At 40.1% G+C, this 17,481-nt stretch overlaps 1 protein-coding gene across 1 annotated transcript in view; it reads left to right on the top strand.

Annotated features, from left to right (window-relative positions):
* Positions 1-17,481, top strand: part of LOC120804987 (citron Rho-interacting kinase) — a 41,797-nt gene that overhangs the window by 7,350 nt on the left and 16,966 nt on the right. Inside the window, exons 4-15 of the mRNA XM_040154771.1 lie at positions 5,243-5,413; positions 5,635-5,688; positions 5,869-5,922; positions 6,780-6,920; positions 7,861-7,986; positions 9,126-9,221; positions 9,477-9,593; positions 9,795-9,904; positions 10,229-10,403; positions 11,247-11,444; positions 11,551-11,604; positions 15,178-15,375. Of these exons, the coding sequence (XP_040010705.1) occupies positions 5,243-5,413; positions 5,635-5,688; positions 5,869-5,922; positions 6,780-6,920; positions 7,861-7,986; positions 9,126-9,221; positions 9,477-9,593; positions 9,795-9,904; positions 10,229-10,403; positions 11,247-11,444; positions 11,551-11,604; positions 15,178-15,375 (1,494 nt within the window). The remainder of the gene's footprint in view (positions 1-5,242; positions 5,414-5,634; positions 5,689-5,868; positions 5,923-6,779; positions 6,921-7,860; positions 7,987-9,125; positions 9,222-9,476; positions 9,594-9,794; positions 9,905-10,228; positions 10,404-11,246; positions 11,445-11,550; positions 11,605-15,177; positions 15,376-17,481) is intronic.

The following is a 17,481-nucleotide window of genomic DNA, read 5'->3' as shown; positions in this document are numbered from 1 at the left end:
CACTCTACAGCAAGACCTTTTAACATTCATATTTGCTGCCCATCTAACCTACTTACTCGGAATTTTCTACATTTAACTGTCTCTTTCAATCTTGCCCAGTTAGTCATGGGTCATACTCTTGACTTTATTTTAACTTTTGGCATTCCTGTCCCCAATGTCCAGATAATCGATATAAGTTTATTTGATCATTGTCCCATTATTTTTTCCATCTCACTCCCCTCACAGACTTCTAAACTCAGTCTGGCAGGAAGCTATTCCAGGTCTAATGCCTTCTCCTTTGCTTTCATTAAAGCTCCACCTGCTGGTCTGGGCCCAGAAGAACTGGTCACATTAGTCAATTGCACTTTGCACTGATATTCTCGACTCAGTTGCCACTTACGAAATCAGAAAAGCAAAAATCAAAACTCAGCCCTGGTTGAACTCCATAATTTGTGCCGCTAGACAGGAATGCAGGAGAGCAGAGCGTAAATGAAAAATAAAAGAACTCCTTGTGCCTTATCAGCATCTGAGATACTGTCTGGCTAAATACCAACAGTGTGTCAAAGCAGAGATAACTGATAATGTGTCCTCTTCCTCTGTATCCATTTCCTGTGGAGTACCACAAGGCGCCATATTAGGCCCTATTTCATTTTCCCTATATATGCTTCCTTTTGAATATATTTTCAGAAAATATATTTTCAGAAAATATAATACAGTGGCATGAAATACTTGGTTTCCCTGGTCAAAATGTCTGTTACTGCCAATAGTTAAGTAAGTAAAAGATAAACTGATCTGCAAAAAGTAAAAAGTCTAAGGTGTAACTTTAACTTTCTGAAGCAATTTTAGAGTAAAAAAAGGAATCGAGTGCCATACAAAAGTTTGGGCACCCCAAGAGATTTCAGCTCTCAAATAACTTTTACCAAGGTGTCAGACCTTAATGAGCTTTATAGGGCTATGGCTTGTTCACAGTCATCGTTAGCGAAGGCCAGGTGATGGCAATTTCAAAGCTTTATAAATACCCTGACTCTTCAAACCTCGTCCCAACAATCAGCAGCCATGGGTTCCTCTAAGCAGCTGCCTAGCACTCTGACAATTTAAATCATTGATGGCTACAAAGCGGGAGGAGGCTATAAAAAGATCGTCAAGTGCTTTCCTCAGTTAGTAATGTAATTTAAGAATTTTAACTTTTTGGCTGAAATGAGCAAGGTCTGTTCTTTGCAGCCAGTGGCATGGTGAATATTTCACTGGTAGAGGGAAGAATAAATTCAATTAAATACCAGCAAATTCTGGGAGCAAACATCACACTGTCTGTAAAAAGGCTGAAGATGAAAAGAGGATGGCCTCTGCAACAGGATAATGTTTCCTAAGCAGACCTCAAAATCCACAATGGACTACCTCCAGAGGCGCAAGCTGAAGGTTTTGCCATGATCCTCACAGTTGCCCGACCTAAACATCATGGAAATTACCTCAATGTATAGACCTCAAAAGAGCAGTGCATGCAAGATGGCCCAAGAATCTCACAGAACTAGAGGCCTTTTGCAAGGAAAATGGCGAAAATCTCCCAAACAAGAACCTAAAAACTCTTAGCTGCTAAAAAAAGCATTTACAAACTGTGATACTATCCATAAGTGGTGTTACTAAGTACTAAGAGGGAGCCAAGGGAGCCAAAACTTTTGTTTCGGGCCCGTATCCTTTTTTTGTTATTTTGAAACCATAAAAGATGGAAATAAAAAGAGTAATGTTGCTTAAAATATTAAAGAAATGTGTCGATTTACCTTCATGCCTTCTTTCTTAGCTACTCACAGTAACAGAAATTTTGACCAGGGGTGCCCAAACTTTTTAATGCTACTGTATTTCCCACAATTGCTGTGCTGACAACACCCAGTTATACCTCCCGCTGAAACCTTGTTATCCATGCAGTGTTAACTCCCTCCTGAATTGCATTGAGGATGTAAAATCCTGGAGGGCAAAAAGCTTTCTTCAGCTAAACCAGAACAAAACTGAGGCACTGATCTTTGGTCCTGCAGACAACTCCGCAACCACAATCAATGCCTCATTGAAAGTAAAGTCCCACACAAGAAATCTATTATCTTTGAATCTGGTTTAAAACTCGATAAAAAGTCAACTCAGTTGTCACCACTGGCTTCTTCCATCTTAGATCACTTGCAAAATTAAACTCATTCCTTTACGTAAAAGATTTGGAGACTATAGTTCACGCTTTTATTTCCTCTCGCTTCGACTACTGCAGTTCTTGTTCAATTTCACTGCGGGGATCATTAAAGTTACTCTGATTCTGATCCTGATTCTGATTCTCTCTATGTAGGAATCAGTCAGTCAGCCCTATCTTGCCTGCTGCTGGTTCAAAATGCAGCAGCGAGACTCCTCACTGGTACCAAGAAGAAAGACCACGTCTCCCCTGTACTGGCCTCTCTTCAGTGGTTACCACTGAAGCACAAAATAGATTTTAAGATTCTTTTATTTGTTTATAAAGCACTGCATGGACAGGCACCAGGTTACATCTCTGTACTGCTCATCTCCTATTTCACCTCCAGACCCCTCAGATCTGCTGACCAGATATTATTCATATCTCAGATCTCCTGAGCCCCTCCGCCCCTACTTACTGTTGTTATGCCTGTCAAGCTTTCCATTCTCAGACGTCACATGCTGAATGCAGTTTACTGTGGTAAAATTCTTAGTCATTTCTTAAACAATGGGTCCCTGATTTCAAACAGAGGGAGATAAATGCAGGCTTCTCATTTCTATCCAACTCTCAGTCTCACCAGCTGAGATGATACCTGTCAGATTTTGTTAGCTGTAGCTTACTAGCTAATTAAGCTACCATTAGCTCCATGAGTTTTTTGAAGACACTGTCTCTGGCTGACTTTTTAATGACTTGTTTTACAACAAGAACCATGCAAAAGAGTACAAGGTAACATTCACTAAATTGCTGAATAAATGATATTGTGATAAAAGACTTAGACTGAAGCTGCATGTCCCATACAGAAACTCAGCATCCTCACCATCGGATCATCAGTGTGGAAGACATAGAAATAAAGAAACATGAATTTAATTGCAGAGTAGAGCTAGGTAGTCTGTTAGTCTTGTTCTGTTTAGTGGAATAGTGTGAAACCTTATGGATGAATGTGTGAAGAGTGCTTTTGTATGTGGGTACAAGTGCATATATGGAACAAAATGGGGACCCACTCGTAAAATCATTGCCGTAATAGCAATATTAGTGGCTAAAAACTCCTGAGGGTGTACTTTTATCATTCACTCTGATTGAGTAAACACCTTTGGCATCTGACTTTTTGTATAGAAACAAAGAGAAGCCATTAACTAGGAAAAATGTATTGAAAAATCTGAAACACTGTATCAGGGTTTGAAAAATAGCAGAAATGTAAAGATTTCCAAATTTGCAGTAATTGGGAACTAAGAATACAAACTCACGGGTATGGTCCCTTAAAAAAATTAATTTCCATGTATGTAATGTAATTTCACATTAAAATTAGATTATGTTACTGTGTTGTGAAGGCAGCTTTGGGTACATTATAATACATGAATGAACTGGTCTCACATTTGTTACCTGTAGTCACAGTTTCTTTCCATTGCTTCATCCACTCGGCAACATGATGTTTATAGAAGCATATTTAATACTGGCTCAATGTGTGTTAAGGGCAAGCGAACAGCCAAAGAACAAAATAAAATAAACAGAAATGCAACTTTCATTACCATCGTACAGTAAAGCCACACTTATTGAGAGTTGAAGTTTAAGATTCAAGATTTGCCATCATAGACTTACTGTGTTTTTAGAGCTCCAAGATAGCGAATCGACAGATAATTACTGATTTGAAGGTCTTTCTGTCTCTAGAGGGAAGCAGCAGTGTAAATTGCACTAGCTGACTAAACCCAACATTGGCTAAATTCTAATACAAGTAATGCAAGTATGTTTGCTTTACAGTTGCCTCTTCATGAAACAGATAATCTGAAAGATCCAAGGACACAAAATATATTATATGTCTGCTTCTCTGTGATAAAAGAATACAGTGATTCCATGTTGCTCAAGATCTTAGTGTTTAACATCATATTTGAAAGCTGAATTCCCTTTCCTTACACAGAATCATTGTTTTGCGAAGACTTACTGGGATTTGAAAATCATTTTTAGCTTTGACGTGGTTACAAACAGATTAAAGGTGGTTCCTAGGAGAGCCAGTCAATTTATGGAACTGTCAATCTGATACCTGTGAAGCCAAATTAATCAGTGAAGGGTAGGCACACAGGTACTTTCATACTCTACACAGCTACATCACTGGTGGTTTTTCTTACCTGGCCCACACAGGTAAATCCACATACATATGGAAGGTCAACATGGGCTAACTGGTCAGGGAGACAGGCTCTTTCACTCAAAGTTCCTTGGTTACATATGTAACCTCCCATTCCACTTCAGCAAAACTACTTTAGCTTTGTTTTAACCGTGTCTGATGCTGTCTGTTTCAGTTGTCCTAATCTGTATCACTGTCTCCCTAGATGCAGAAGGATGCTACTTTCTATCAGCCTGACAGACAGGCCGATGTGCCCTGTAAACTGATGAGAAGGTTGAAATTAGATCTGTGAGGCTGTGACTAATTACTATTAAACAGACATGTGTATTAAGTGACTCTGGCTGATCTTTTTTTTCTTTTCACATTCCTTTCTCTGTTCATTAACTTTTATACCATTAGTGTGGTTATACATGGTACCATATTTGAAGTGTCTCTGTACTCTAATGACATATAGTAGCCTTCATACAAGCCTTTTAATTATCTCCACTATGCTGAACTGTTTTCATCCTGTTATGTTGAATGTGCTAGCAACATATCTAAAGTACATCTCTTATGAATGAGTTTGCTCTTATGAATAATGCAGTGACTTCTAACAAGAACATTTTTGTCAGACTGGTTCAGGTCAAACAACACTGAGGCTGCTGGAGGGCTGTTTTCCACTTTAGACATGCAGTAATCACAGCCAATTTTCCAAAATTTGCTGCACTGGTAAAAGGTCACTCTTAATGTCAAATAAACAAATCTAGTGAAGCTAAATGGATAAATTGCTTAAAAGTGGCCAGATGTCAAAAAGACTTGCTCCTATTCCAGGTACTTTTGGGCAGACATACAGCATGTGGTCTGCTAAGTGGAATCCACTGTTCTTTTTTTCATATTGGAAATTTCCTTTTGTACTGTTATGTTCCTTCTGTGTTTGGGACTATTTTTTTGCGGTCTTTGCGCAGGAATATCATGCGCAGCTGGAGGAGATGCGAGTTTCCATCAGACAACTGGAGGAAGACCTGTCTGCTGCCCGTCGCCGTAGCGACCTGTACGAGGCTGAGCTGAAAGAGTCTCGGCAGACCAGCGAGGAACTGAAGAGGAAGGCTGCAGACTACCAGCATAGGATGCAGAAGGTCTACACTGTAACTAAAACTGTTAATGATTCTGAAAGTTACATATGAAGAAGTTATGGTTTATTTGACATAAACTATACATATTGTAGCAGTATAACAGTGTAACTCAATGAAACAATATGATACTATAATGATATTTAACTCCCTTGTAGTCATTATGAAGTTTCTACTTTACGTCTACTTGCCATGATCATTTCTGGGATTTTTCAATATCTTCACAGGCTAAAGAACAAGGAAAAGCAGAGGCAGAGGAGATGATTACCAAGCTGGAGAAGGTAGTTTATGAAGTTCATTTCACTGTAATAAGATTCTGTGGTTGCTGAGGATGGCAAAGATATTTCTAGATAAAGACACTAACAAGTTCAAGTGACTTTAACCAAGGATGATAAACTTAAATGTCACTTATCATTTCAAGCGTTACATATCATGATGGCTGTATTTTCCTTTTTTTTTAGACCAATGCTGAGCAGCAGACAAAGATCCATGATCTTCAAGAGAAGCTTGCCAAGGTAGAATATTTTTGCTTGAATGATTAATGAATAATTTATATCATCTTGTGCTCCCAAACGAAAGAGATATAACAGCATTTTACACTTTCAGATGAGTGTATAAACTCCATTTCTTCCCCTTCCCTGACCTTCTCTCTCTCCATCTCTCTCTTAAAGTGTGGTCTACAGTCAGATGTCTATGGCCAGAGAACAATTAAGCTGTCTTTTAAAACTAGACTTACTGCTTAATTATCAGCAATCAAACAGCTTTGCCTCATTAGTGAAGATAATTTCATCCTAACTGTCTTTTTCTAGAAATGAATATAGTCCCATCCATTCTGCCAAGAGCCCATGAGGCTGTGGCGCTGATATTCGAGACTGACTGAGCTCACCTTTGGGATAGATCTGCTTTGACTCAATGCAAACTAATTTATGAATAAATCTGTAGGGTCGGCCCTTCTTTCTTATAAATGACTCAGTGTGGTTTAGTATAGTAGTTTGTTCAATAGTAGCCACTGAACCTAGCAAAAGGAGGCCAGTTGTTCCTTATCCTCTTAAACTTTATCAACAACCAGTGCATTGTGACCTAGTTTCACCAGTGTTGCATTAAGGTGATACAGCTGTATATATAACTGATTCATTTCATGTGTTTAATATGTTATTATACATAATATTATAATGGGACAGTTTCATATGATTTTTATTTTGACTAATTGATGTGGTTAGTAATCATTCTAATGTGGCATGTTGTATCAGCCTGGAGGTGAGATCTTATAAGTAAGAAAAGGTTAATATCGACTTTCTATTACATTTAAGTTTCTGTGAATAACATGTACGAACACTTGCTTTTTGATTGATATTTTTCTTTCAACCCCTAGGCACTAAAGGCCAGTGCTGAGGCTACAGACCTCCTTCAGAGTATGAGATTGGCAAAAGAGCGCATGGAACGAGATCTAGAGAGGCTACAGAACAAGGAAGACTCCAGTGACAGCCTGCGTAGACGCCTCCGTGAAACTGAGGTACATACACAGCTCTGTTATACACAGTACACAAACACACAAGCGCGCATATATGTGTTCTGGCCTCTTGCCTGAAACACGGTAAAACTAAACCAAAGAGTTTTGAAGCTGATTGACATTGATGTCCCTCTGCACAAACAATCATGATCTCAGACTTTCACCCATAACACACCAGAGTGTAGATTTACGAAAAAACGAGTAATGTCCATGAACCTTTCTTTGTTCACCAAAGTCTGTAAGAGTGCAGATACCAGCAGGCAAACCGTTCATCATCTTCACATTCACCACAATATCTTGGTTGTATACAAGCATTAATTGTGTTAAACTTTCAAAGTTGTTATTTTTTGGATCAGTTTTAATACAGTTTTCCAATAAATATATACATGTGGATACAATTATTTTCATTTATGTAGTGTCCGTAGTTACCTACACGGTATACCGAGAGGGGTTGTTATGAGTTCTTCTACTTCACGTCTAGCACTAGACAAGCTAATTTGGTAATTAGAATAGGTTATTTTAGACAGTCAGAGGAGAGTCAGAGGAAGGAAAATACACCTGCGGTCAAACTTACATAGCTCCTGAGACCTCACACCACACAATCGTCTCTCACACCATCACACATGAATTCAAATGGGCTCTTTGGAACCATTGTGAGGAACTTGGAATAATGAGATGTAAACATTGCAGAGTTGCATCGCCAACAAACCAAAGGGATGTGGCTGATGCAGTATATCATCAGTTCTTCCTTGAAGTGGAAGCCTTAAGTCTAATCAGCATTCCTACTAAATATGTTTGATGTCCAAACAGCAGAAAGCACTGTTTTGGACTGTGGATCTTCTGACCTGAGGTTGCAATTAAAAAAATAAAAATAAAATACTATTAGTCCGTTAAAGCCTGTATGTGTGCGTGTGTGTTTGTTACTGTTGTCCATTGTGTGCAGGATGGTAGGAAGACTCTTGAGAACCAGGTGAAAAGGCTGGAGATTGTTGAGCGACGGGAGACAAAACTGAAGGATGAGATCCAGAGCAAGGCCCAGCAGATTCAGCAGATGGCAGATAAGATTCTGGTAACCCATCTTTCCTCTGTGGTGCAGAGCTAAAATAATCAGAGGAGGTGTGACATAAACAAACATAGCTCGTTGTCATCATTGCAGAGGAAGTGCTATTCTATCTAATATTTCTGAAAAACCTCAGGTTTATCTTTTGCTATCTTTATTGACGATCTCGATGTAAACTGTTATTTCTACATCCACGGTGCAGAAAGTTACCTCTTACAATAATTAGTTATAACCAATAATGTCTCCAATAAATAGACTGTGTTTGACTGACATCTCTCTCTCTCACTCTCCTGTTAATTTTGTTGCACCTGTTAGGCTGGGACACATTACACCTATGTTATTCTTAGTAGTATAGAGCTTTTGGTCACTTAATCCCCCTTCATACCTACAACCTTCTTCAACCAGATCAGAGGTCTGTTTAGCCAGAATAAGTGACAAAAAAGTGTTGGGTGTGCTGGGTAGGAGGCAATAGCGTTTTTAACGGAGCTCCACTAAAGTTTTTAATGTTACCGCTGGGAGTCCTCCTAAAGAGCACTAAAGGTTTGTAGCTAGGAGTGTCCTCTTAAGACTTGGCCATAAAGCTGCTGAGAGGAACTTTTTGTTGGAATGGAGAGAATTTGTGCATGGCAGACAAGTCATTGCTATGGACGATATTCTGTTGCATCAGGAAAAGCACAGGTGTAATTAATAACATTAATAATTGCTGTATTCCATTCAGCTGTGCCAATTCCAGGGCATGAGTATTGTGTAGTAGTTCCACCTGTGCTTTTCCTGGTATAACAAAATAGATTGATAGAGAGATTGCCCCAGTAAATAGAGGGAGCAGGGTTGAAGTCATTGGTATGGATGATATTCTGTCTCATGAACCCGCTTACTTACTACATCCATAGCGACAAAGACGAAAGGACAGGTCTTAGTATTATTCATACTTAAAAGTAATTCACAGCATTGTTAACGCTTTTTGTCTAATATTTTGTATCTGACATCAAAAAACACCTGTGTGATGGTAGGGTATTTGAATCTTTTACTAGCTCCACTACAATCAAAATACGCTTGCAGTTGAGTTAAATTAAAGCTGATTATAAGTGTATTTCAAAACACGATGAATCACATTAGGTTACAAAGACATATTTTGTTTTTTTGTGCAGGAGCTGGAGGAGAATCTGCGAGAGACTCAAGCCACAGCCCAGCGGTTGGAGACTCATCTGAAGCAGAAGGAGAAGCTCTATGAAGACAAGATAAAGGTGAAATCTCAGAACACACGAAGCTCACTCACACATATGCAGAGCCTTTGGTGCAATGTAAAACGACAGGCAGGTATATCCCGATGAAATTACAGGAAGTACTCTGTGCTATGTTTAATGGTCATTCTTTAGCTGGTTGAGTTGTGGGTGCACTCGATGCTTGGGAGATCTACAGTATGTCCTCTTCACACCATCCTGTGTCCTGTTTAGTGATATCCTGTTTATGGTTATGTGGGACTGCCTGGCTTTGAGCAGGTGTTGGAGGCCCAGATGAAGGCGGACATGGCTGACAAGGAGATGCTGGAGTCCAGTCAGAGCAAATATGAGGAGGAGGTGCGGGAAAAGTGCAACATCATCAGTGAACAGAAGGCGGTGAGAACTAACGAGCTTTGCAGCGACAAAATTGATCACACTGACATAGATTTCTTGTTTGGAATAATCTTGGGTAGGTTATTGTAGAGCAAACAATAATGAGCCTTAACCTGACCCCACTTGAATACAGTGAAGTGAAGATCCAAGTGAATGTTCAATCAAAATAAGAGAGAGTCTCCCGTGTCCATAATTTCTATTCAGACCATAAATGCTATGGACTCCAAGATGAACAACCTGGAGCAGAGAATTGCTGAGTTGTCTGAGGCCAACAAACTGGCAGCCAACAGCAGTATCTACACCCAGAAAAACATGTAAGTAATGACACACAAAACATTATTATACCATTCAATTATAAAGATTAAAAGCATTTGAAACACTTTCTCTTTCCATGAAGAACACAATTGCGAATTAAAGGGAAAGCTGTGGCCCTTTATTGTTTTATTTTCATAATTATTTTTATTATTGTTGTTAATATCCGCTCCAGTCATCATGGTGTAATATATATATAAGTGATTAGGGTTAAAGAAGATGTGGCTTGTTCAAAATAATACCTGGAAGGTACCTTGTTATATATGAAGTGTTGCATTGCCTCCTATTAAACTTTTTGCATGTTTATGTTTGTTCGTGTGTATCAGGAAAGCCCAGGAGGAGATGATCTCAGAGCTTCGCCAGCAGAAGTTCTACTTGGAGTCTCAGGCCGGGAAGTTGGAGGCCCAGAATGCCAAACTGGAAGAGCATCTGGAGAAAATGAGTCAGCAGGAGCAAAGCAATAAGAGCCGTGTGCTGGAGCTGGAAACTAGGCTCAGAGAGGTGAGGAGATATCACAGGGGGGTGGAGTGTGACACACAAGTTAAACTTTCTCTCCATTTCCCTGCTCCCAGTTCCTGTCAGTCTCACTCCAAGCTGTCACTTCCATGTTTCAATACCAAGTCATTTTTTTTGGCTCATGTGGAATATCTACATAGAGAATCTGTGTATATCTAAGCATAAGAGGCATCCCTTTTAAACGTTAAATAGATACAGTTGTGGACTAGACTGCTACCATCTGTGGTGATCTGCCTCTAAACTGTTGAAACACCACCTGTGTATAATTTCTTTCCTGAGCATATGCTGAGGAGATAATTACTGTGCATCATGACCCCATGTGGAGGCAGGTGCAGCTTATAAAGCAGTTGTTAGATGATCATACTGTAAACAGTATAGGCTTTAGCCACTAAGCTGGATGTTCAAAAGGAGAAAAAGAACATTTGATGTACAACACATAAATATGACATATGACATAATGTTGGGATGTAGTAGCGTCTGTCTTAGTACATTTGAAATGTTCTGAGACAGTCCAGAAAGAGAGTTTTAGAGAATGCAAATCTCAGCACTTAGAGAATTTCTAAATCTCTGGTATTGTTCAACTACCTTATTAACTCCATGCAGATGTATTATTGTAATTTTGTGGTACTGGGCAATAAAAATATTAATTTGTTATTTTAAATTCAGATTTAACAGAAAAGACAGTACAACGAATCAAGAGGGAGTCAGACAAGATGAAGTGTCAGGTGAAATGCCCTCTCATCCCTCAGTCATGTCAGCATGTCTCTGACTGCTCACCTCCTCCTTCTCCCCTGATCCTGGATTGCCCCTCTCTGTGTGCCTTTGTAGATTGGGCTAGAGCATGAGGAACAGAAGCTGGAGATTAAGCGTCAGGTGACGGAGCTGACCCTGTCGCTGCAAGAGCGTGAATCCCAGATCAGCAACTTGCAGGCAGCTCGCCATGCTCTGGAGAGCCAGCTGCAGCAGGCCAAGACTGAGCTGGAGGAGACCACTGCCGAAGCTGAAGAGGAGATCACTGTGCTCCGAGTGAGAGAGACAGAAAGTAGAGGAGTATTGAAGACGATGTCTCCTTTCATTTCTATAATTCAGGCAGTGAAATCTGTCCCTCTCTCTCTCTTGTCATACCTCCTAGGCACACAGGGATGAGATACAACGCAAGTTTGACGCCTTGAGAGACAGCTGCGCTGTAAGCTGCTCACTCACTCACTCTTCTTTTTTTTTTGCCTTTTAATTTTATCCAGGAAGAGATAGCTCCTCTGACATTTAATCAGCTGAATCATTGCACATGGTCACACATGACTAACAACCCAAAGTGGCCATAATGTTTGAATCCATATGGTTGTCTGTCGTTCTTGTGTAAATTGGGCCTCGTTTACAAATTCTGTATTTCTCTTCTACTTAATTTAATCACAGGGTGAAACCCTGTGACTTTAAACATCCTCTCCGTTTCATCATGCACATCATCCTTGTTGGTTCTTTTTGTAAAAATATAATACTAACTGCTTATATTTTCATCATTTTGGTGAAAAGTATAACTAGGGCTCTACGCTAATGAGAACAGAGCTGTCCCGAAACATTGTGCGTATGGTCAAACTGAGAATTGCTGTTTCAAGTTGAAAATTAGTTATAGATTAATTCTCAGTTGAATTGTTTGTTTCCAAGATGCCATTGTGCGCATTAACAACTAAGTGAGCTATCATTCCCAGAACTACCCCTGCTGGAACCTTAGAACAGGAGGATGATGGCTGTTATGGTTGTTTGGCAGTTTCATATCCTGGGGATTTCTTTTTTGTTCTACATGCTTCATGGTGTCACATACTCAACATTATCCGGAAACACTGTGGTTTAGTTAGCTAACGCAGCATTTCACAGTGCTCACATACTTTAAAATTGTCCTTTTTTGGGATTATTTTCTGTTCCATGTCTGCAGAGATACTTATTTCCTCTTCTTGCTCTCTGTAACAAAACTACACCATCTTGTGACCATGGCTTTTGATAAGAAGGCATCATGTAAATCCAACCAACTAATGATGCTATATCATTAGCTATATACCAAGCTACAGTTTCAGTTAAAAGCCCCACCCGTTTCAGTTACCGTTGCTATCTAACAGTCAATTACAGGTTATCTTTCGTTTATTTGACAGACTATGTTAAAGCATGTCATAATCCCAAAGCGTCCCCATGGTCCCCAAGTGCCTTTTTGTGCTATTTGCACAAGTACAGAGAACAATACAATGTAATTCTTGCACGGTTTTCTCACTCTCTTGACCATCGTTATTATTATGTTATAATTTTTGTTGGATAGTGTGGGATGGTGGCACCCTGGTGTCCCATTAACCTCGATAAAATGATTTTGTCATGTTTAAGGGATTTGAGTGCCTTAATATTCATATATCTTGAGTGAACAAGATCCTTTATCCCATTGCCCTACTTTTGAGATTCTCCCACTCGCAAACTGTGAAGAAGGCACTGTCCATAGATTCAGCTGGTCAGTGATCAGGCGAACACAGCCAAATTCTGCAGCAAGCGGAGCTTGAAGTGCCACTCAAATTTTTTGCCCTGCTGAGACTTGTGATGTTGGTCTCTCTATTAGTCAGTGTTGTGAGCATTTTGGACTCGAGCAAGATATCTTGACTAACACAGGTCAAACTATCATTAAATTCACTATAGTCCCCAGGGGGGTGATTTTGCCCCCATCTAACCCAGCACTTACATCACACCATTATTTCCATTTGTATAGACAGACATATAAAAATCTGAAGTGCCAGTTTCATTTTCACTTTCCTGCCTCTCTCCATTTTGAACATACCATGAACTTTCCTCTTGTACCACCCTAAGGCCAACATGTTGACTTTTCACACAAGACATCCCATAATAAACTACATCCAAATAGAGTACAGTGATATTTGCTGACCACATTATTATAATACTTCACTGTCAGTATGTTCTTTGTTGTGTTCAACTATTTTGTATTGTAGCTTCTAAGTGACTAATGGGGCTTGAGACGATTCGCCTTGTAAATTTGTGAATTTCTTTTTTTCTGTCTGTATTAACTCTAAATGGCCCAGGCTAACATTAGACAGTTATGTTCACTGTTCAAATTTGGTAAAAAAAAAAAAAAAAATTGAAAAATTGAAAACACTGTCGAAGGTTTTTTTTGACAGTTTAATGATGCTGCCAGTTGAGAGTGGTGCTCTAAGGTTTTTATTTTATAGGTTTCATCTATAGACTGTCGACATTTGTCAAGCGTCAGCGATTTTGTTATACTGCTTCTACAGACGTAGCTATCCTTTTAATATCTCTGGTTGTATTAGACCATTGTGGCCTCCTTTTAGACTTGATTAGCCAAAAGCATTTGCCATCTGGTTATTTCATCTATATATATTTTCTAAGCTGAATTACCAGCAAATTTACTACATCCACATACAATATAGTGCAGGTTTTATCCAAATCAGTCATACATACAGTATCTAGGTAGCAAAGATTTCACTAAAAAGCAGTGACATTCAAAAATTTTGAGGAAACCACCTTCAGGTGGATTCACCCTCCACAGCTTCTGTGCTGCTCAGTCTGTTTCATAGAAAGAGCAGATGTTCCACGGTCTTTTGTGCCATCAGTGTACAGTAAATGTTGCCTTAACTTTAGCCAGGGAAATTGTGAGACTGATTTATTGCCCCTTTAGCTAGGTTTTTCATTTGATGACCACCCACAGCCTTCACAAATAGTACTGAGCAATTTGTATTCAGCAGTGTTGAGGATGCAACGCTCTGGAAGTGATCTGCTTTAGGTCTGCAAGTTAGGATGAGAGATGAGTAGGGTAAATATAGAGGCTTGCCAGATCACCAGCGCATCCATTCCACCGTTGACTTCTTCGCCCCACCTTAAGTATTTAGTTGCCGCTGTCAGTCACCTGCCTCGGGGGAGCAGAAGCACTGAGTCAGTACTGAACAGACAGCAAATTTATGTACTTAAAAGCTTTGCCTCTTTCCCCCCGCCACCTTGAAGTTCTGTGTGGTACACGTGTTCCCTCGAGAGCTGAGAATAAGGGGCTCTAAGCAGGCAGCCTCATCCGCCTCTAACCCTCATTTCCCTGCAGTGTGCAAAGTAGTCATGGCTGATTAAGGGAACAGACTGATGCTGATGAAATGATTTGCCTGCTCCTTGCTCTGAATCCTGCCAGGGTTAAACAAGTAGCCTAGATATCATGCCAAAAACGATTACTGCATATATCACTAACCTAAATATCTGCATCATGTAGTAATGCAGCAGTAGAATTCAGACTGTGTGTACAGCAGGATGCCTTGTCCAGACCTTTTTAAACAGCTGTGTCAACTGTGTTAAGGTTTAGAAAAACTAATGTAGATGTGGGTCAGCTTACTTAAGGCAAGTGAACCTTTTTATTTACATTAATAATTAATTCATCTCACTCAAGGTGAAAGGTGCAATTAATCCACCTTTCAGGCACCTTTCTGTAACTTGAATGCCTAGTGTACAATACAGTCAGCCTTTTTATAAATGTAAAAAAAAGTCATATCTGTTTACAACTTAATCATTTTAATAGTTAAAGTCTATAGAAACAAAAATAAAAGACAACATATCTTTCAGGGCAAAAATTTATTATTTTTCAGAAAATCCTGGTTATGGTTTATTAGTAGTTGTCACTTTGTTACTTGGTTGATACTGTATATTTTGGGTACAGAGTGGGTGCTCTGTATATTTTCTTTTCTTTAAACTTGCATGTCCTGATTATTCTCTGTAGGTGATCACAGACCTGGAGGAGCAGCTGACCACACTGACCCAGGAGAACGCTGAGCTGAACCGTCAGAACTTCTACTTGTCCAAGCAGCTGGATGAGGCGTCTGACGAGAGAGAAGACCGGCTGCAGCTCAGCCAGGATGTGGACAGGCTGCGTCGGGAGGTGGCCGACCGGGAGATGCACCTTAACAACCAGAAACAGGTACCTGGCTACCGGTGGTCATATTCTGGTTATTGGTACGCAGTATGTGTGTGTATTTGTGTGCGTATGTTCTTACCCTGCACCTGTGGGTTTCCAAAGTCCAATGAAAAGCAAGTCAGTTGGACACGCAATGATCAGGTATCCAAAACTGTTATGTTGTGTTGATTTGTTGATAGAACAGGTTGATACTGGCCTCTTCAGCCAGTCAGCTATCAGCCAGTTACGTTGTCAGACTCCGATCTCCAATGTTTTTACATGTGGCTGTGAAATGACAAAAGATGCAGCAATTAAAGGCAAGGAAGAAGAAGACTGCTAGCACTTAAACACGGGTGTAAACAGTACAGGTTGTACAATTGTACAATTGTAGTACAATTGCAGAAGTTTTATGAGGAAGGAAATGCATTCGATGCATTTGTTAGACGTATACACACGTGTTTTGTTGAGTGAACAGTGAATGAAAACAGAAACTTATTTATTTGCAAGAAAACTCCACATGGCACCTTTAAATGGATTGTGAAGGGACATTTTGATCAGACATCAGACATTTTGCGCATTGCTTCTATATGTACTGCTATTATTTTTATTTGTATTATTATACATTGGATTTATCTAGATTTCAGAGCAGTTTTAGAGGAGTTTACACTCCGACATGACTCAAATTTAAACAGGGAGACACTGCAGTATTCCATCCATTCATTCTCTAGAACACCTGGGTGGACTGCCAGTCTATCACCAAGCAAACACACAAACAATCAAACAGCTGACTTTTGAGCCCAGTTTTTTATAGCTGGTCACAATGCTTTCCACTGAGCCAATATGTCGCCCCTATAGTCTAGTGGTTTTCACATTTCTGCACCAATTTGCCACAAAACATCAGCTGCCACTAGTTGAACATTTAAAAATAGAAAAAAACAAGACTCTTCCGTTTTCTAAGACAGTTGTATTCCTTCCTCTTGTTCAGGCTCCTTCCCTCTGCCCACTTCCCACTCACAGCCAGTCAGACATCAGGCTTTCACTTACTCACATTATGTGATATCTCCACAGTACCTGTGACAGGTGACCCAGACATATCTTCCGGCTCCGACAGTGTTAAGTGTAAATCAGGCAGCAGAAACCCCGCGAATATTTCAGTATTGTTACGTGCTGTATTCTGGATGCAGCGGGAGAGAGTGCGAGCGAGCGAGGCGGTGTGATGTGCGCGCTGCCCTCGTGGGAGGATACGTGTGTGGGTGTCCAGTAGCGCTCTCAGTCCTGATGGTTGTGTAACCAGCGATGGAAGTCATAGACGAGGGATGGGGCGGTGTGTGGGAGGGATGTGTCATCCCCATCACTCCCAGGTCGTGTCAGCTGTGGAAGCGTTGGACTTCAGAGGGCTGTGGTGTTGCTGCAGTACCAGCACAGTCTATATTTGTCCCTCAATGCTTTGTCTAAAGCAGTGTGTTGTAAGACAAGAAACACAGTGCTTTGTGTAGGCCCTGCGAATAACATGGAAAAACATTCTGTGTCCAAACATGTCGTGTAAATATTCCCACAGGAGTACTGATTCTGTTTTTTGGGGGGTTATTTTTCAAACCGTAGTTACACAGTCATCTACATGTTATGTTAGTTGCCCAATCAAATGCTCATCATAAGCCTCTGTCTTTGGGATTGTAATTTATTTCAGGCACGGTGCTATTTTATAGTGATATGGCTGATTGAATTCCATGTCTGACATGTAAATGAAGAAGTTGCTATCAAGAAAGCTTTTCAGCCCTACTCTCCTTTCTACATAATGGCCCTTACCAACAGGTTCTGATGGGAGAAAGACCAGCGAGTGGACATCCCATGTTTGTGTAACGCCATTTTGGGGAGGGACGCTGATCACTTGTGTTTTATATGCACTGAATTTAGCCATGCTAAAGCTTCCCTTTCTAGCCCCACGTCTTCCTAGCATTGCTACAGCAGGTGAAAATGCTGGAGGGAAGACCAAACAATGCTACTTCTAACAGTGAACCCTCCATCACAGCCTCTCAGTAGATACCAATGATAGCTTGAGACCTGCAAGGTGACAGCAGTGGAATTTAACTGACTACATTAACTCAATCACTGTACTTAAGGATCATTTTG

This window comes from Xiphias gladius, chromosome 19 (genome assembly GCF_016859285.1).
Source record: "Xiphias gladius isolate SHS-SW01 ecotype Sanya breed wild chromosome 19, ASM1685928v1, whole genome shotgun sequence".
Classification (NCBI taxonomy): Eukaryota; Metazoa; Chordata; class Actinopteri; order Istiophoriformes; family Xiphiidae; genus Xiphias; species Xiphias gladius.
Note: the sequence above shows the minus strand (reverse complement) of the source record. Positions and strands in the feature narration are given on the sequence as shown.